This window comes from Crocuta crocuta, unplaced genomic scaffold, assembly GCF_008692635.1.
Source record: "Crocuta crocuta isolate KB4526 unplaced genomic scaffold, BGI_CrCroc_1.0 scaffold154, whole genome shotgun sequence".
NCBI lineage: Eukaryota > Metazoa > Chordata > Mammalia > Carnivora > Hyaenidae > Crocuta > Crocuta crocuta.
The window spans coordinates 4,120,755-4,142,153 of NW_027530545.1; the positions used below are offsets into that span (position 1 = coordinate 4,120,755).

Consider the following 21,399-nt stretch of genomic DNA (forward strand, 5'->3'; position numbering starts at 1 on the left):
TGTACACACACAAATGCAAATGCACATGTATGTGTACACACGTTTATAGAGATGTGTGTCCATATCTTTGTTGCAAGGAAAAATGCACTAGTTTCACCAAAAACAACATGAAAACCTATATAGACAAGGATAGTAATATTTGATTCTCTTTTTAGTGGCCCATCATTGATTTTTCCTTTTAAAGCCAAATGATCTACATTTTTTTCTCATTTTTACATGACTTCCTGTCTCCTAAATTTCTTTCTTAAAAAAATTGAACTTTAATAAATTTCATTAAAAATCTGTTGGAACTTAATTTCAGTATGAAACCAGCCTATTTTATAAATCCTAAGGGGAGACTAATTATCAATGTAACTTAACATGTTCTCTTAAACACATCAGTAATGTTGACTCAGTGGCTCCCTCTTCAGATTAACTGTGGCATTGCAATCTCCATTTGCAGAAACAATATAAGCAAGCGTGGGAAGATGTCAAGATGACAGGTTATGATCTGCGAGAAGATGCCATCCCAATTCAGCATGCCAAAGCTTCCAGGGATATCGCCAGTGATGTAAGAGCTACTTTCCCAGACTTAACCAACACTAGCTAATAGACAGCCATGAGAAGTTAATCTCGTTGATAAACGAAAATATGAATTACTGGTAGTACTTGATTGTGGCAAAACGTGAAGGCAGTAGACAGTGGCTGAATTTTGGGAAACACCAGATAAGCCTATATTAGGGATAATCTCAGACAGTCCTTGTCTGAGAGGTCCTCACAATGTTTTCATGCATGTAGACATAGAAGACAAGCCACGTGTTAAGGATCATAAAACTTACAGTATGGACTTAAAAACAGGGCCCATAACCAATACTATATTATATCCATTATATGAGGTACCTAGAATAGTGAAATTCATAGAGAAAGTATGTAAAATCATAACCACCAGGGGCAGAGGGGAAGGGAGAATCATAAATTATTGTTTAATGGATATGGAGTTTCAGTTTCAGAAGATGGAGACATTCTGGAGATTGATGGTGGGGATAGTTTCATAACAATGTGAAAGTTCTTAATGTCATTGAATTGTCTACTTAACTGTTAAAATGGTAAATTTTATTTATACATATTTTATCCCAATTAATAAAAATGGAAAAAAAGAACAAGGCCCATAAAAGGCTAATCTAAGGGAGAGAGAGTTATTTTGAGCAGACTCTTTGGAAAAATGATTCTTCTTTCTTCTGTTCACATACACCAGTATCTATATAAAACTACTTACGAGAAACAGAAAGGTCATTATATTGGATGTCGCACTGCCAAAGAAGACCCTAAACTGGTTTGGGCAGCAAATGTGTTAAAGATGCAGAATGACAGGCTATACAAAAAGGTCTACAATGACCACAAGGCCAAGATCACCATCCCACCGGACATGGTGTCCATCAGTGCTGCCAAAGAAGGCCAGGCGATAGCAAGTGATGTGGATTACCGCCAGTACCTGCACCACTGGTCTTGCTTTCCTGACCAGAATGATGTGATCCAAGCCAGGAAAGCCTACGACCTGCAGAGTGATGTAAGTTGTTACTTGTGCAGAGAGTATCAACCAAGGTGCCTGAGGAGTGAGCTGTTCCCCAGGAAGAAAACCTTCCAGAGCTTTGCCTGGTCATTCCTCCTAGGACTCAGGAAAATACAACTCTCTTTACACTAGCACTTCCCTTTAACATCTTACTGAGTTTACTGATTGCCTACCTTACTTCAGAAAGTTTTCTTTCTTGCTGTTAGTGGTAATACCAGCGTTTTTCTATGGATTTCTCAATATATGCAGTGTTTGTAGTTTCCTAAACATGAGATTTCCTATGGTCCTTAAATTGAAGAATGACAGGGCTACTTCCTTGAAATTAATTTCAAAGATTAGCCGTATGTTCCAAACTCACTAGCTTCCCTTAATTTGGTATTCTTCACAATATGGTGTGTCATTACGTTACTTAAAGTATTTTTAGATTTACTCATATTTTCTGTTTATCCAATCTTTAGAAATCATGGACTCCATTCGGATATTAATTTCTTAGGTAGAATGAATGCCTTCTTTTAATTATTTGAACTTGGTTCCCATAAGCTTCAAGGGATGCTTTCTCCTAATGAATGAATTTGTTCTAGAAAAGTATATCCATCACTTGAAATCAATTGCCAACTAGTGGATTTAGGCCAGTTTCTAGAGAAATGCAGTCTCTCCATTAACCTGAGTAACAGTATATAAAGGAATGCATATGAATCAAGTTTCTAAAGGAAGAAGAAAGCAAACTTCAAAATCTATATTTAATCCTTTTTGAGAATCCCTCTTCTGAATTTTGGGTATCCATCATACTTTACACACTAAAACATATAATGTCCTTCTTCATTAAGACAGAAATTTTACTACATTTTCACTCCTCCTAATCTCTTTTTAGCCTGATATCTGTATCCTATTAACTAGTTGTTAAAATAACATTTCTGAAGAACAGAATGATTTTTTAATGAAATTCATAACCGATGCTTAACATAGAGCAATTTTTTCTGGTTAACCACTTATCTATATCTGGAAAAACAGGTTTAGATAGCCAAGGAAATGCAAATCCCAATTCAAAAGGAGGTGCTAGCTTGGAAAAAGAAAAAAACAAAACAAAACCGTGAGATCAAAATTGTGGAACCAGGGACTGAATTCCTTTTTTTTTTTTTAATTGGAGTCTAGTTGACACATAAAGTCACATCAGTTTTAGATGTAGAGCATAGTGATTCAACAAGTCTATGTTCACCAGAAGCTACCATCTGTTACTACACAACACTCTTTCAATACCATTGACTGTATTCCCTATGACGCACCTTTCATCCCTATGACTTATTCATTCCATAACTGGAAGCTTGTGTCTCCCACTCCCCTTTTGCCCATCCCTCCACCTTTCTCCCTTCTTGCAGCCATCAGGGTTTTTTTTCTGTATTTATGGGTCTCTCTCTGCTTTTTGCTTGTTTGCTGGTTTATTTATTTGATGTTTAGATTCTACATATAAGTAAAATCATGTGGTATTTGTCTTTCTCAGTCTGACTTACTTCATTTAGCATAATACCCTCTAGGTCCATCTATGTTGTCACAAATGGCAAGACCTCATTTTTTTTGTCCTGAGTAAAATTGCCTGTGTGCATGCATGTGTATACATACATTCCACATCTTTGTTACCAATCCATCTATTAATTGCTTCCATATCTTGGCTATTGTCAATAATGCTGCAGTAAACATAAGGGTACATATAGGTCTTTGAATTTGCATTTTCATTTTCTTTGGGTAAATACCCAGTAGTGGAATTACTGGATTATATGATATTTCTATTTTTAACTTTTTGAGGAAATTATTATTTACCACAGCAGGACTGAATTTTTAATTATCCCTTTAAAATACACCATGTGCCGGTACTATGCTAAGCACTAAAGATACAATAGTGAATGAAGAGGAAGAAACAAGACAAGCTTCCAGACTTTAAGGGAGTTCACACCAATAAAGAAACAGATGTTAACTAGAGAATATCAATAAAAAAATCAGATGGCTGAGAAAGTGATCCATGGTGCTATGAAAAAATGAGGAAGAAAACTTTTCTAAAGAAGTATTGAACGAGTGAGGATATAAAGGGAGAGTAGGAGTTAGTTCTGTGAGGACACAGTGAACATTTCTGCAGAATGACCAACATACACAAAGGGACCTGTATACAAACAATAAACCAAAAGTCCATTGGGATCAGAATGTATAGATTAAAGGGAAGCACATATAAGATGAGGCTGGAAGAGTTGGTAAGGACTGGTGCTAGATTATCATCACCTTCTAGTCCATGGTAAGACTTTGATCTTTGTCCTAAGACCAATGGGGAAGCCATAGGATTGGGGGGGAGGGGAGATGTTGTGACATCAGATTTGAATTGTAAACTTCATGAAGATCATTCTTACTGCTGTGAGGAGAACTTACTGGATAGCCTATTATTGCTTTAAAGCCCACTACCAGTATGATATTCCTTAAATATTATTCAAAATCCAGCATGCATCCCACAGACAGAGAGCTCCTTCTGCGTCATTCTGCTTTTTTAAGAGTGTATAAAGGTGCCCCTGCTACAGAAAACAAAGTAGACCAGAACACTGCTGTGCATGTGAGGAATTATGTCTGTCAGTGCTTGGTTTTAATTATTGTTTGTGGAAGATAAACTATAACATAAAACTGCTTTCTTACTTTACCACAACTTAAAAACCCTGCTTTCTACTTAACTTTGTCTCATTTGCAGGCCATCTACAAGGCTGACTTGGAGTGGCTACGTGGCATCGGCTGGATGCCCGAAGGGTCTCCCGAAGTGTTGAGAGTCAAAAATGCCCAGGAGATCCTACGAGACAGTGTGTATCGGACACCTGTGGTGAAACTCAAGTATACAAGTATTGTTGACACACCCGAAGTTGTCCTTGCTAAGTCTAATGCTGAAAATATTAGTATTGTAAGTCACCTTTCCCCTCTATATTAAAATTAAATCATGCTCATAAATGATAAAAAATTAACTTGGCAATCTATTTGTAAGATAATGATATTATGATAGCAAAGATTTTAATACATAATGTTGATAGGGCTGTTTTATTATTGTTCATAAATTTTAAACAAAAACTCAAAGTACTAATAAAAGGTATTACCAAGTTCATATTAAATGTGAGTAACTTATGTGAAAGACTTTTAGAAAACTTTTCCCCCTTAATATGAAAAGAGTTTAGATCAGAAAAGTTGAAAGTTGTGTCCTGGAACTCACAAAGTGATAAGTTATAAAGTAATTTTGATATTGTTGGATCTTTCCATAGCCAAAGTACAGAGAAGTTTGGGACAAGGATAAAACTTCAGTCCACATAATGCCGGATACTCCAGAAATTAATCTTGCTAGAGCCAATGCTCTTAATGTGAGCAATGTAAGTACCTCAACAGACTCCCTTTTTTTTGTAACGCTACCCAGTTGGTGCTGTGATATCCCCAGGGAACTCTTCATAGCCAAGAGAGGAAAGATTGGGTGGGGATGGGGAAGACTCCTTACCATAAGCCCTTGACCAGAAAAGGAGCAGAGGGCACCTCGGTGGCTCAGTTAGTTAAGCCTCTGGCTCTCAATTTTGGCTCAAGTCATGATCTTACAGTTAATGGGATTGAGCCCCACATCTGGCTCACGCTGACAGTATGGAGCCTGCTTGGGATTCTCTCTCCTCTCTCTCTGCCCCTCCCCCAGCTTGTATTCTCTCGGTCTCTCTCTCTCATAATAAAAAAATAAACTTAAAAAAAAAAGGTGAGGAAAGGAGCGGATCCTTGGCTCTGACTCACCCATCAAGGCCAGTTACTGGTGAGCCAATGTCAAAATGACAAAAAGAAGGAAGGACCGGAAAGCTGAAAGAGGAATGAAGAGACAAATGAACAAGAAAGGAGCATTACCACCAGTCAGATGAACACAAAATAATTATAAGACTTCTTGTAAAACTTTATGCATATTAATTTTAAAACCTAGATCTATAGGGGATTTTCTAGGAAATCAGAAACTATCTAAATGAGCCCAGAAAAAAAATTAAAACACATAACAAGAAGTTATGGATTCTTAAAGACTCTCCTCCCTCCTCTCAGATGTCAGGGTCATCCAGATGATTTCATAGGAGAATTCTTTCAGAACTTCAAGAAATAGTCAAACTATTATAGAGCCTAATGAAAGAAGGAAAGCCATCATGATTTCCAAAACTTGTCAAAGATAGTTCCACAAATGAAAATTGTAGACCAATGATGGGGAAAATCTTAAATAAAATATTAAAAAATAAAACTCAGAAGTACATGAATATGATGTGAGACAAACAATTAGGGTTCATTCAGGAATGCCAGAAGGGTTCCATATTCAGAAACCTAATAATGTGTCTGAACAAAAGGGAAAAATCACACCTTCATCTTAATAGATTTGAAAAGGCATATGACCAAATCCAATATCCATTCTTATTCTTAAAAATAAAATCCTAGTAAAATAAGAAGAAATGCATATCTTCATGATGTGACTAAAATAATAAATCTCAAATCAAAGCCAGACTCATTCTTAGTAAGTCAAGTTTCTCATTCAAGCGAAGAATAAAACAAGGATGTCCATCGACATCACCATTTTATTTAACATTTGCTGGGATTACTAGCTGAGTAAGCTCGTTCAAGCCAAAATAATTATATAACAGTAAGAATAAGAGATAAATATTGGGTTTAAAAAGGCAAAATTATCATTACATACAAGATAAATCATTATGTCTGGGAAAAGGAAGAGAATGAACTAAAGAGTATAATTAATAAAATGAAAGAATTCAGTGGCTAGCTACACAATTTAGGAAAGCCCAAAAAAGGAACTGTCTTCATGGATCATAGAGCTTTCTTGTGTGTAGAAAAAGTGTGACCCTGGAAGAAGGATACCCTAATGCTGTTCACCATGGTTTGGAACAACATGGTTTTTAAAAAAATAATAAATCTTTGTGAGAGAAGGAGCCTGGCCAGCAAAGATTCCTCACCATGTGCCAAACCACACCATATACTCTATTGTAATGAGCCACCTGGGAGCTAATTTTTTCTAAGAGATGGGAAGAAAATAAAATTTCAGGGCATGGATACATTTTTTCCAGACAAGAACAGTATTATGGTGCAGTGCTTTCTCTTCACCAAGTGACTGGTTGGAGAGACCGCGCACTCTTCACCACAGCATCAATAGAGTCCTCAGCCTCTTCCATCCAGAGGCATCTGTGGCTGGACAATTAGGGGAAATCCCATGTATTCCCTTTTGTATGATGTATTTTTAGCTGAAATACCAGAATCCTACAGCTGATATCTTGATGTAAGCAAGACTACTATTTGAAACTATGCCAAAAGTAAAGTTACAAACTTCAGATATTTAGATATTTGATATTAAGACATTAACTAAGGACCCATGTGTAGCTCAGTCAGTTGAGTATCTGATTCTTGATTTCCACTTAGGTCATTATCTCAGTCATGGGGTCGAGCCCCACATCAGGCTCTGCATTGAATGTTGAGCCTGTTTAAGATTCTGTCTCACTCTCCTTCTGCCCCTCTCCTCTGCTCATATGCACTTTCTTGCTCTCTAAAATTAAAAGTAAAAAGACATTAACGAGAATGGCTTGGGCTTTGGAGGAAATCAAACTTCCCATTTGAACGCTAACCAAAAGGTACGTTTTTTTAAAAAAAAAAAAAACAAAAAACACATGGTGTCACCATTACTATAATCTTGATAAAATCCACTACTTAAAGCTGTTTCTATCATTTGGAAAGCACAACTTTTTCAGGACATTTGTATACGATTTTCCAGGTAACCAGCAAATTCATATTGACTTATTTAATATTTAATCACATGAATAAAATATATACTGCTACTTTGTTTTTATCAGATGGGAAAATTGAGACTTAAAGTGAGGAATTGACCCATGTTCTTAAAGTTAGTGATAAAGTTTTGGTCTCAAACCCTGATTTTTTTTTAGTTCAAATAATATATATGACCACATAAACAAGAATTTAATACATAATTAAAAATAGTATAACAATATATGTAATAACACAAAATAAACACAAATTCTAAATAACATGACAAGTTTACATTAAATATTCTCCAATATATTTAAATGTGGAGAACACTTCTGTACAAAAACTTGGATGAAAATTCATACAAACCTTGTCTATCCTAACAAGGATAAAATTTGAGCACTCATATTTCAGATATGCAAAGCCCATGAAGCTGTCAATAATTGAAATTCATCTTTCTGCACTGTTAAAGCTTCCATATTGATTGGTATGATTTCTGAATTATGCATTTAGATTACTGTTATTTCTCAGTCTGACATCATCAACAGAATGTGCCAATTTAAATATGAATGTATATTTACAAGTTATCTGTATCAGTCCCCTTAATTAACTTCTCTGTATAAACAAAAACATGCTGCATTTAAAAAATGGCTAATGGAGCACCTACATGGCTCAGTCAGTTAAGCCTCTGACTTTGGCTCAGGTTATGATCTTACCGTTCATGGGTTCGAGCCCCCATCAGACTCTGTGCTGACAGCATGGAGCCGTGAGCCCGCTTTGAGTTCTGTGTCGTCCTCTCTCTCTGCCCCTCCTCCTCCTCTCTCTCTCAAAAGTGAAAAAACATTTAAAAAAAAATTTTAATGGCTGTTAACATACAACTATATTTCAGAAGGAACATCTAATTTTCCCAAATAATATGCATCATCAACCATCTGAAAAAATCTAAGAAACCATCCTGGGGAAAACCTCCCCACAAATATAAAACGTGTATAATTCCAAAGATTACAGAATTGAGTTGAATTTTAAAATTAAATAAATTGAATTGTTAAAGAAATCCAGTAATCACTCATTAATGTCTGACTGTAACCTTATCACAGTGCTACTAATACAAGAAGCAGCTAAACACTATTACATAAACTATGAAAAGCTACTTAGAGGCCATGATTTAAATTAAAAAGAAATAACTCTTGTCAAGCTCAGATCTTCAGACTCCATACACAATTTCGTATTCCAGTAGCGTGGTATGGAATTATTCTTTTACCTATTCTCTTTTCAACCAATTCTGGGACTTCAAAACTGTACTGCTCTGATATTAATTCTCCTTGAGCCCCTGAAGTTATTGGTACATTTGAATCCAAAGTGACATCTTATTTTTTTTCTCCTCTTCAGAAAATCTACCGCGAAGGTTGGGATGAAATGAAGATGAGCTGCGATGTGCGGCTAGATGCCATCCCCATCCAGGCTGCCAAGGCCTCCAGGGAGATTGCCAGTGACGTAAGTGTGGCCTTGTTTAACTTCTCAGTTTTTATGCAAACATCCTAGGTGCATCAAGAGCACATACTGTGATCCATCTGCTTTGTTTTTGCATCTCCAGTACAAATACAAGCTTGACCATGAGAAGCAGAAGGGACACTACGTGGGTACCCTCACAGCCAGGGATGACAACAAGATCCGGTGGGCCCTCATAGCTGGCAAGATTCAGAATGAGAGAGAGTACCGGCTGCACTGGGCCAAATGGAAGACCAAGTTCCAAAGCCCTGCAGATATGCTTTCCATCACGCACTCTAAACATTGCCAGACTCTGGTCAGCGACATTGATTATCGCAATTACCTCCACCAATGGACATGCATGCCTGACCAGAACGACGTGATTCAGGCCAAGAAAGCCTACCAACTGCAAAGCGATGTGAGTCGGCTACATTTTAGAATGAGCTCTTTTCTCATTTTGCCATGACTCCTAAAAGTTTATGTCATTAAATTTTATATTATTACTTCATGTCTTTATACAGCCATGAATTTGGTTTTAGTTAAACTATATAGTATGGTGTAAAAAATCACCAAAGCCATGAAAGATATAGATTTTGTATCAAGGAATATATGGTTATGTGACTATAAATCTTAATTGTGACAGTAAAAAGACAACTACTGTGAAAATATTATTTATGGAATTTAAGTAGCATCCAAGGTACAGTATTGGCAGTCCATGGAAAGGATCTAGGCCTTTTTAACTTGATACAGTATTTAAAAATCTTGAATTAAGTTGCCAAGGTTTTTAAATCAGGAAATTTGGCTTACAAATCTAAGATTTCCTGTTTCTTTAGAAAAATCAGAGAATGAAATCCTGGACATTTCAATGAAATCCATTACCCTCTGGCAACAATAACTGGAGCTGAATTGAGGCTAACCCCCTTTAAATAGAAAATATGTCTCCCAGCTTTTCATGCCACCAGACCTCCTAATGAATTTACTTATGTTACCTTCCCAGCTGCTTGAGTATGTCATCCTTATACTGTGTTTCTCCATCAAATCACATCCACAGGCTGTCTACAAGGCTGATTTGGAATGGTTACGTGGGATCGGGTGGATGCCGACTGATTCCGTTTCTGTCAATCACGCCAAACATGCTGCAGATATCTTCAGTGAGGTATTCCAAGATTTTACCTTGCCATTTAGTACATTTCCTGGGAGACTGAACAAAAATACACAAGCCAAAATGCAGTCATGCCCCATCAGCAATGTTAATAATTGCAACCGCTGTCATTAAAGCCAGACAAATTTTTTCCTAAAACAATCCTCTACTGCCCCTATCACATCATGGGCCCACATCCATAATATTATGTCCAGTACACTCACCGATGCTTAGAATCGTGTAATTGGACAACTTCTTTTGTCAGCAATGACACTACACTTGGGAGAAGTTTATACAGTTAAAAAAATAAAAACATGTTGAGTGTCATGATACGCAGAATATTATATTACATGATTTTGATAGCTGAGCAAACATGCTACTTTAAAATCTGTGGGAGGTGTAAGAAACCACTCATTTGTTACGAAATAAAAGGCTAAGACAAAGGCCAAACTGCCAAGAAGGTGCCATTCAAATATGGCACTCTATACTTCTCGTAGAGAAGGTCCCTTAAATCTAGTATCTCTTTCTCAGCTCAGACAGGACCAGAAACTACAACCATTTGAAAGATATTTTCTTTCCCATAGAAAAAATATCGCACAAAAATAGAAACTCTCAACTTTACTCCTGTGGATGACAGAGTTGATTATGTGACTGCAAAACAAAGTGGTGAGATCCTAAATGATGTAAGTACATGGCTGTTCTTCTAAAATTGCCCAGTCGTGAAATGTCATTTCCAAAGCTTTCCACCTACTTAAGCTCAGCATGCAGTCATTATCTGAGATACAGATTGTAGTCATTGAGATGATGCTTGCATTTGCTTGGACGACATGATGTTTTCTTAACATCAAGTAACTTACCCTCTTGCCTCTCATTTCTAGATTAAATACCGGAAAGATTGGAATGATACCAAATCTAAGTACACCCTCACAGAAACCCCCTTGCTGCACACTGCCCAGGAAGCAGCCCGGATACTGGACCAGGTATGGATTTTAGCCATATGCCTGGTACTTTGTTTGGGGACAGAGGACATAATATAACTGTGGGAGATGTGCGCACATAACCAATCCCCCACTGTGACCCCTTACTTAAGGCTCTGTTGTGGCTCTCTGTTGTTTAGTATCTCTACAAGGAAGGCTGGGAGAAGCAGAAAGCTACAGGTTACATTTTGCCTCCGGATGCGGTGCCTTTTGTCCATGCCCATCACTCTAGTGATGTTCAGAGCGAGGTAATTTAGCCTTATGTGAGTGCACGTTGGAGTGTTCCTTGGCTTAGCAGGGCTGGCCGGGCTTAGGGATGGTTAGAGTACCTGCTCCCTTCTAGTCCTTTGGGCGTTTGGTTTTGGCTTCTTTAAAAGCTGTTGTTTGAGTGCTTTGCTGTTTCTTCTATTCCCTCACTTCCTTAAAATCTCTAAGCTTTCAAATAAGACACAGGCAGAATTAGAAAACAAATACATTTTTTTCTATTTTTAAATTGCTGTTTCTTATATCCGTTTATTTCGATGCTTTTTGTTATTTATTCTCATAGAGGGAGTTGACAAAAGGCTGAGGGGATGAATGCTGATGTTTCCAGCCCCCTTTGCCTTGAGTGCTTATCAAAAGTAATGGAATCTCTATTTTTTTCTCCTACCAGCTGAAATACAAAGCTGAACATGTAAAGCAAAGAGGTCATTATGTTGGTGTTCCGACAATGAGAGATGATCCTAAACTGGTTTGGTTTGAGCATGCAGGCCAGATTCAGAATGACAGACTATACAAAGAAGACTATCATAAAACAAAGGCCAAAATAAACATACCTGCTGATATGGTGTCCGTGTTGGCCGCCAAGCATGGGCAGGAACTTGTCAGTGATATTGATTACCGTAATTACCTGCACCAATGGATATGTCATCCTGATCAAAATGATGTTATCCAGGCAAGGAAGGCCTATGACCTTCAGAGCGATGTAAGTGATCTTGTTTCTTAATTATCTCAAAATGTATGGTATTCTCTGAGAATTAGAAGCAACACTCTGGAAGTACCAGTCTTGGAAAGTTTGAGACATAAATATCGAGTGTGTTCCCAGAAGGGAAGTAAGGCTGGGTATGATGTAGAGAAAGACCGGAGGCAGTGATTGACAGCTTTGCCTCCTGACTATGCATTTCTGAATAACTTTCAAAGTCAATTTAAAAAAAATTCTTTTTGTATCATCTCTGCCATCAGCAACATCTCACATCTGCCTGAAAAGTTATCAGTTGATTTAGAATAACAGTTGCCTTCGGGTGAGAATGGAGAGCGCGTTGGGATTTTAACAATATTGGATGATAGTGTAGTCAAGGACCTGGGAACGCCTAGTTCTTGCTTTGTGAGCATTTCACTCCTTCAGGCACTTATGAAGGACTTGCTTGCAAAGAATCAAAACAAAAAGGAAGCAAAGTACTAATGAGCCACAGGAGGGCCCAGAAGCCCTCATGCAGACTTTTAGTAATGCTAAGGTAGGAATACATGACATAGGCCATCTGACACTGAAGCCTGAGACAAGACCTCCAGCTACCACCAGCAGTCAGTAAGGAACAGAAACACAGTGCATCAGCCTGACGCTCAGGTACACCCTGGAGCTAACCCTACCCGGTATTCTCATTACCAAATCGGAAACAAGAAGTGAAGGATTGCCTGAAGCACGCATGCCGAATTTGAACATCCCACCTCATTGTTGCTGCAACAGGGTGACTGTTGTGGACCTTTAGCCAGATTAACAGCTCTGTTGGTGTGGGGTTGCCCAAGAGAATCCAGGTACTAGGTGTGGGAGAGGAGAAATAGGGTTGGCCAAAGGCATGTGGCCCCCGCTCAAAAATACATGAGCATTTACTCGCGTGATTTCCTTTATATGGTGTAAATGTCCCACGTATTTCTAAATAACTAAATATAAGTCCATCTAATATTACACCCACCTTTGGTAAAACCTTTTCTTAGGCTCACTGTTGAAAATAATGGCTCCCTGGCTGTAATTCCCACACCACTTGAGTGTTCCTGCTCTTCTAGAACTTACACTCTCCGCTTTGTAAATGACTTCTGTTTACACTAGATTCCTTTATATAATTATCCCTCAAGGCACCTAGCACAATACCTCACTCATAGTAACAGGCTCAAGAAATATTTCTCAGATAAACAGGTGAAATCATGATTGAATCAACGACACAAGAGCCAGGAGAGAGAAATCCTTAAAAAGCTCCTGAAAAAGTTGTTTCTTATCTGCTGTCTGTAAGCCTACATCTGGGTCATTTATGCCTGCCTTTTATCTCTCTTCCTGCTCTCAGAATGTCTACAAAGCTGACCTGGAGTGGCTCCGTGGCATTGGCTGGATCCCCCTGGATTCTGTGGACTATGTGAGGGTTACTAAGAACCAGGAAATGGTGAATCAGGTACAGAGAGCCGTTTCTCACCTCATGCCTGACTCCCTTGCCTGCCATGTGGGGATAGGTACGAGATGGAGGGAGGCCCGCCTTAATCATCTCTGTTTCCTTACAGATAAAATATAAGAAGGATGCTCTTGACAACTATCCTAACTTTACAAGCGTGGAGGATCCTCCAGCGGTTGTTTTGGCTAAGATTAACTCAGTCAATCAAAGTGATGTAAGTTTGCTTTGTGTATAATGAGGTACACGGGCTAGGGAGTTAGTTGTCCATCAGTGAATGTATTTGCTTAACTCCAGATAAATACTTATAAGAAAATGAACAATAGGGTGGGAAACTGTAAGATCACCTTTGGTGGGAATGTCTTGAAAGTCACTAGTAGAGTGTATGCTCTACTCACTTTTTAGATAATATCTGTATTCTTGTCCAAATTATTCTGCTATATTAGTGAAAATGAGCTGAAATTCAACCAGCTGGTTAGTTTTAATCTCTAAATGTAGACTGATTATTACCTTGCTAGGTAGATCCCCTGAAACTTTAAATATACATTTACAGTAACCAAAGGTTTTGTTTTCTTTTGTTTTCTCTCCTTAGATAAAATATAAAGAAACATTTAATAAAGAAATAAAGGGCAAGTATACATTTTCTCCAGATACGCCACATATCACCCACTCCAAAGACATGGGAAAACTCTATAGTACCGTAAGTTGTATTTTATGTGATTTACAACTCAGTTCTTAACTTTAAGCTCTTGTCCGTATTCATAACCTTGGCTGATATTGTGAACAACTGAACATATAAGATCTATTATTTCTATTGTGTGTAGTCTTATTTATTAGAAATAACTAGGCTTGTTTATTAGAAGTAGCATTTATTCAGCCAGTATTTTTTGAGCCCCTGTGATGTGCCAGGCACGGTAGGAAGCACTAAGGAGCCAAAGCTCAATAAGACAAGCCCTTCACAAACCCATGCAAATGAGAGGGACTGACACCAAAGAAATAAATAATAATGTCACAAGTGCTGTACCAGCTGTAGGTTCACATAGGACTGAGCATCTACTAACAGGGAAAAGAGAGGAAAGTCTAGTCCTTCTTTAGCAATCACGTATAAATATCTCTAGCCAACAAATTAAAGACTTGACCTCCAAATTTTAATTCGGCTAATTTAAGTGATGATTGTGTACCTGTAGTGTATATGTTGTATGCCCAGTGGGAAACAATTTTTGGTGATTCTCTCCCTATGTGAAAATTTATTTTCACTTTTATTAGAACTTAGTTAAGCTCTGTTATTAAGTGCCTCAGTGTCTGTATTTTTAATTCGCAATAAGCCAGAAGACTCTGCCCTGCTCTTAGGTAGACACGATAATGGCTGTAAATAAAGATTTAAGCTTTGCCTTTAAACATAAATATTTTACCTTGATTTTACCATTTTCTTTTTAGCAATACCTGAAGGAAGTTGAATACAAACTTGTTGAGACCCATTTCTTTGTTCTAGATACTGTATAAAGGGGCATGGGAAGGAACCAAGGCCTATGGCTATACCTTGGATGAACGCTACATTCCCATCGTTGGAGCTAAGCATGCCGACTACGTGAACAGTGAGGTCAGTAGTACTTCTTCCTCTCAGAGGTTTCAGTCTTGATTGGGAAGCTGGTTAGAAAATCCCATTGATTTCTCAATATTGTACCTACTTCACAGCTTAAATACAAAGAGACCTATGAGAAGCTGAAGGGTCACTATCTGGCTGGGAAAGAAATCAGTGAGTTCCCTGGTGTGGTTCACTGTCTGGATTTCCAAAAGATGAGGAGTGCGGTAAGCAAAACTCACTTTAACAGAGGATTTGTACCCTTAAGTGTACTATTAGTCTGCGTGTTTGTAACCTGTTCTTTGGTTGAGAGGGGCATGGAGAGTGAGGAATAAGTCATTCTTGAGATTTATCCCCACCCCTGTCAGTTAGCCTTGTGTACCTTTAATAGCTATAGGCTTCCTCCCTTTCCCTCCCTCCTCCACTACCAAACACAGTGAAGTATCTGTGTTTGGAAAAAGGAGAAAACGAGACACTGAAAAAGAATATATTAAAGTATCATATTTTTCGTCTTTGTTTATTCTAAAGGTACTGATATATAGTAAAGACTCTAAAAGAGATCCATCTGAATAACTCACATTTTAATTCCTTTCTTCTTTTTGTCATTAAAAAATATTGTTCTTTAGTTGAACTACAGAAGACATTATGAGGACACCAAAGCCAATGTTCATATCCCCAATGATATGATGAATCACGTGCTGGCTAAAAGATGCCAGTACATCCTCAGTGACCTGGAGTACCGACACTACTTCCACCAATGGACATCTCTTCCAGAGGAACCCAATGTTATACGGGCCCGAAACGCACAAGAGATCTTGAGTGATGTATGATGTCCTTTCTGATGCTTGACTCAGTTACAGTCTTCACCCAACCTGGCCTAGGCCCTCGTTTCTCCAGTTGTCCCTGTATTCATAAATGTGGCTGTTTTTTAAAACATGGTGGCAGGAGTAACCACTTTTTGGGCTAAGAATCCCCTTTGAGCCCTGTGACACCTATGTTAAATATTTAAGCTGTTTCTACACCAGACTTAACTTAGCTATTGCTCTCCTCCTAAGTTCTTTAGGTCAGGGCATTAAAGACCTCCAGCTGTTGAGAGGCCTGCCCTGTGACCACTGAGCACAGCCAGCGGCTGATAGGAAATAATCAAAATGCCCTATTATAAATTCAGTTAGTACCTGTCACTTTTCATCATCCTTTCTTTCTTGCAGAATGTGTATAAGGATGACTTGAATTGGCTGAAAGGCATTGGATGCTATGTTTGGGATACGCCTCAGATCCTCCATGCCAAGAAAGCCTATGATCTCCAGAGTCAGGTGAGCCAATCTTCCTGGAAGGACTGGCTCACTGTGAATCCGTGGACTTTGTGATGCTCTCAGTGGGTGACAACCAGGATATCCCTGTGTCCAGATGGAGAAAGCTGCCTTAACAGCGCATGATCCAAGGAAACCAAAGGTCCCCGGCCCAACAGAACCTCTCCTGGTGACCTGCTCTTTTGTTGGACCTTCTCAGTTTTAGTCTCTCCTGTGCTTTAAGCATTTGATGTTGGTAACAGAAAGTTACCTGGGAGATGTTTCCTGGTGAATTCTCAAGCGTCTGTATTGAAGTTGATGAGGTTAACTTGCAGAGAATAGAATGCAAATGCATGCTTTGACCTTAGGTAGATAAGTTCCGAAGTAAAGAGTAGGTATTTGGGAAACTGCCCAGCATATGGTTTGGCTCCGATAGGGCAGGCTAATGGAAGGTTGAGGCTGTGGGACTGTAGTCAGGGTTGGGGTACATGCATGGAAAAGACAAAATGAAGAGAACCAGGAGAGAGCCAGACTCCACTGTTGGTGAAGACAAACTTAGTTTTGGTAGCCAAGCAAAGTTGGGAAGAATATAGAATGATGGCCTCTTTGTTAGTATTAAAGTAGAAATCCAGAAATAAAGGCTCATCTAAATTGGCACAAACTGCGAAAGCTGATGGCAGATCTGTATTTTACCATATCTGGTGACTCTTTTTTCTTTACAGCTACTATACACGGCAGCAGGTAAAGAAAATCTACAAAATTACAACCTGGTCACAGATACACCACTTTACGTGACTGCTCTTCAAAGTGGCATTAATGCCAGTGAGGTGCGTCTTCCTTCTACTTCTCTTCCAGGACAAGTCATTATTGTCTTTACATATTTTCAAAGAGCAGAAAGGACTAACCCATCTTTTTTGTGTGTAGGTGAAATATAAAGAAAATTATCATCAGATTAAGGACAAATATACGACAGTCCTAGAAACAGTGGATTATGACAGAACCAAGAATCTGAAGAGTCTTTATAGCAGTGTGAGTTCTTTTTCTCATCTTTGTATTTGAGTTCTCTTCTTCTCCTTTAGAGACAATGAAGGAATGTTGGGATAGGCACCTTACCCCCAAAAGTTTTTCCAGGTTTTTCATGAACCTTCCAATTCTGTTTTAGCTGCCAGTCCCTACGCTGCATTTAGCTGCCAGTCCCTACATTGCATTTAGTTGTTGTGACTCTTTAGCCTCCTCCAATCTGATCATTTCTCAATCCGTCCTTGTCTTTTTCTGATTGTGACATTTTTGAAGAACACTGGCAAGTTATTTCATAGAATGTCCCTAGATTTGGTTTCACATGATGACTTCTCATGATTAGATCAAGAGTGTGCATTTTTGGCGAGCATAACACAAAAGTGATATGCTTCTCTCAGTGCATCATACCAGGTGGTATATGACATAAATAACTGGTGATGTTGACCTTGATAACTTGGCTAGGTTCCTGTCTGCTGAGCTTTTCCCCTGTAAAGTTAACTCTTTCTCCCTTTGTTATTAAGAAAGAGCATCAAAGAGATACTTGGGACTATGCAGGTATCCCGTTTCTCCTTAAACTTTCTCTCACATATTTTAGCATCTATTGGTGGATCTTGCCTGAAACAGTTTGCTATGGAATATGCCTATTGGTGATTTTCTGTTTCCTTCATCCTTTCCACACTTATTAGTTGGAATTCTGTAAGAAGTAACTCTTCGTTCCTGCCATTTGTTTCTTTTATTTGTATCAGTATGGACTCATGGATATTTATTTTATTCCATAGGGTATAGTCTAATATTGCTATTTATTTTCTTGCTCAAATTATTCACCTTTGACCACTGGCGGCTCTTTCAGGGTGTCTCCTATAAAACCTCAACGCACTCGATCATTGTTTCTGAGCACTTCCTTACTTTTTGTCACCACAACATGCTCATCTTGTATTTCCCGTTTCAGACCTACCTCTCTAAGGAGCCCTGGTTTATTTATTAGAGAATGGCATTTCAAAACTAAGTTCAAAAATACTGGGTGTGCTCATTGCTACCGAGAGTGTCTTTGTTGCTAGGACTCCTATGTGGACCGAGCGTAGAAATATATGTATGTATACTAAACCACATATGCGTGCATATCTGTTTATTTCTATACTTACCTAACTAGATCTGTGTTTTAAAACATGAGTTCCTACTGATGCCTCCAATATAATTGAACACTACAGAGTTCATTCTAGCCTTCTACCTTTTTTGATTTTCCCAACCTATGTTAGTCTCTATAAGAAGACTAAATAACAAGTCAAAATACCATTTTCCAAAATAAATTAGTTTTCTTTCTCACTTCTTTCAGTGTAGTTTGTTACACATTTGTAATACAATTAGATTTATTTGTTACAGTTTAGACTCTATTTTAGTCCTGTCCCCCATTCTGGTTGAATTCTTTGGGTTTAAAAAAAAAAAAAACCCATATTTATATTTGTATAAATGTATATCTTTAAAAAATATAATTTATTGTCAAATTGGCTTACATACAACACCCAGTGCTCATCCCAACAAGTGCCCTCCTCAATGCACATCACGTACTTTCCCCTCTCCCCCAACCCCCAACAACCCTCAGTTTGTTCTCTGTATTTAAGAGTCTCTTATGGTTTGCTTCCCTCCCTCTCTGTTTGTAACTTTTTTTTCCCTTTCCCTTCCCCCATGGTCTTCTGGTTCTATGGTTTAATTTACATACTGTAAATTTACTCTTTGTAGTATATAGTACTATGGCTTTTAGCAAATGCATGGAGTCTTGTCTTTGCCACCACAGTCAAGATACAGAAAACTTATGTGTCACCTCAAAATTTCCCTCTTGCTTCCCCTCTTCTCTCCCTTGGAATCCACAGAGTCATTTTCTGCACTTGTTAAAAGAAAAAAAAATTAAAACCTTTTCCAGAACATTACGTAAATGGAATTAAGAAGTATGTAGCTATCAGGTCTGGCTTCTTTCTCTTAGCAAAATGCATTTATGTACTACACATATTGCTGTATAAACTAGTAGTGTATTTATTTTATTTTTGTTGCAACGTGGTATTCCATTCCATGTATGTACCACAGTTTGTTTATCCATCCGGGCTTGAGGGACATCTGAGTTCTTTCTTGTTTTTGACAATTGTGAACAAAGCTGCTATATGCGTTTGTGTATAGGTTTTTGTCTATAGGTAAGTTTTCATTTCTCTTAAGTAAATACCTAGGAGTGGAAATACTTTTTGAGCTCTCACTAGCTACAAAAAGGTAGGAATGGATAAATGAATTTTAAGTGAATGATTTTCATCCTCCAGGAATTCCTAGACCTATGGGGAATGAATATGGCATCAGAAATTGTTTTAATTTATGTACAGTAAATTTTATTCTGTGTGATGTATGATACTGTGGCTTTACAAATGCATAGTCACATATTCACCACTGCAGTCAAGATATAGAAAAGTTCTTTATCACCCCATGATAACTGGCAAACTGTGATAAGTACTATGGTCGTGAACAAAATAATGGACTGTGAAATTATAGTCATGACAGTAAACCCCTCATTCACGTAGGGGAACTCAGATCCTACTGAGTATGAAGACATAGGGGCTGTTAAGGAGTGTCTGAGACAGACAGATACAGGAAGATCCCCTCCTTGAGAGCCAACAAGAATGCATTTGTCTGTATTCACAAGATGGTTTTTAACCCCTACAGAGCCTATACAAGGAGGCCTGGGATAGAGTGAAAGCCACCAGCTATATCCTGCCTACCAACACTTTGTCCCTGACACATGCCAAGAACCAGAAGCATCTGGCCAGCAATGTAAGTCCAGTACAAATGTGATAGACTCCCACCCACCATCTGCCTTCCCTAGCTCTCTGCTCCTGGAATTGTTCTGGTTGATTCATATGTCATATGGATTGTGTTACATGTTATGTATATTGTAAAAGAAGGTCCTAAATTACATGAGCTATTTAGATATTAGGTCTTATGACCTTTAACCCTTTCTGCCTAAAATGTTCTTAAAACTTAAGTAAACCTCTTCTAGAGACTTTTGCCTTTTAATTGTGAACATTTTATATATTATTTCAGATCAGTATTTCTCAAACCTTTTTTCTTGGACTATGACCCACAGTGAGAAATTTATTTGATGTTGCAAGCCAACACACACACACAAACACACACACACACACACACACACACACACAAATCTGAATTTTACATGAGTTCCTTCTGACATAAGTATTTTATAGAAGAGAGCATACTGCTACACTAAAAGCAATACTCTCTGATCATTTTGATTCTGTTCTATTCATTTTAGTGGTAATGACCCAGTAAGTTGATTTCACTACCTTCTCATGGGCCTAGAGATGTGTATTTAGGAAAAGACTTTGTTAGATAATATATGGAATTTAATTTTTACCTGAAGGAAAGACGAATATATGTGATTTTGCCCAGACCCAGACTAGCCCAAAGGAACAAACTTATTTTGGGAAGAGAGGTTTTGTAGATATAATTGAAAAGCTCAGCAGAGATTTGCTCCTTTAAGTCAAGAAAAAAGTTATAGAAGCAAGATTTTCAGCAACTTGTTTTTGGAATAAGATGGGACACAGAGAAATGAATCCATTAAGAAGAAAGATTTCACCAGTTTTTTTAAAAAGTGCCTTTGAATACTGTCTTTTTAATAACTGAGAAGTGGCTTAGCTGTATGGAGCATGTGAACTAATGTTCTGGAAAATTCTGTTGGGAATTTTGGTTGGTTTCAGCAAATGGATTTGCTGCAATTCTTACACATAGTCCCATCTTCCTTTTGTTTTGTTTTTACCAAGTCGTGGGCCTCTGAGTTATGAGAGAAGTATTATTTTATTATGTGCTGAGAGATTGGACCTTCATTTCTGTGAGGGGCTTACCTCCTAGTTCATGTAATCATGGAGCATTAATTTGTAGCAGTATATGTCTCAAGAATTAAAAGTTAGTTTTCTCATAGAAATTGGTTACAGTGTATTTTTGAAAACCTTATAAAAGCTGAAATTCAAGCACTGTCTCTTAAGCATCATCAGTTACTAAAAACAAAGAACTGAGCACATTTTTCATTTTTCATTCATGGTTAAGAAAAGCAAAGTCATCATGAAAGAGATTATTTAAAAATTACATAATCTTTAAAATGAGTTA

The 21,399-nt window shown here is 37.9% G+C and overlaps 1 protein-coding gene across 1 annotated transcript in view; it reads left to right on the forward strand.

Moving 5' to 3' along the window:
* NEB (nebulin) overlaps positions 1 to 21,399 on the forward strand; it is a 208,494-nt gene that overhangs the window by 121,342 nt on the left and 65,753 nt on the right. The window contains exons 76-94 of the mRNA XM_077767832.1: positions 4,272 to 4,475; positions 4,828 to 4,932; positions 8,723 to 8,827; positions 8,928 to 9,239; positions 9,873 to 9,977; positions 10,547 to 10,645; positions 10,841 to 10,942; positions 11,080 to 11,187; positions 11,592 to 11,903; positions 13,255 to 13,359; positions 13,466 to 13,570; positions 13,946 to 14,053; positions 14,846 to 14,953; positions 15,049 to 15,162; positions 15,562 to 15,759; positions 16,144 to 16,248; positions 16,947 to 17,051; positions 17,149 to 17,253; positions 19,942 to 20,049. Of these exons, the coding sequence (XP_077623958.1) occupies positions 4,272 to 4,475; positions 4,828 to 4,932; positions 8,723 to 8,827; positions 8,928 to 9,239; positions 9,873 to 9,977; positions 10,547 to 10,645; positions 10,841 to 10,942; positions 11,080 to 11,187; positions 11,592 to 11,903; positions 13,255 to 13,359; positions 13,466 to 13,570; positions 13,946 to 14,053; positions 14,846 to 14,953; positions 15,049 to 15,162; positions 15,562 to 15,759; positions 16,144 to 16,248; positions 16,947 to 17,051; positions 17,149 to 17,253; positions 19,942 to 20,049 (2,613 nt within the window). The remainder of the gene's footprint in view (positions 1 to 4,271; positions 4,476 to 4,827; positions 4,933 to 8,722; positions 8,828 to 8,927; positions 9,240 to 9,872; positions 9,978 to 10,546; positions 10,646 to 10,840; positions 10,943 to 11,079; positions 11,188 to 11,591; positions 11,904 to 13,254; positions 13,360 to 13,465; positions 13,571 to 13,945; positions 14,054 to 14,845; positions 14,954 to 15,048; positions 15,163 to 15,561; positions 15,760 to 16,143; positions 16,249 to 16,946; positions 17,052 to 17,148; positions 17,254 to 19,941; positions 20,050 to 21,399) is intronic.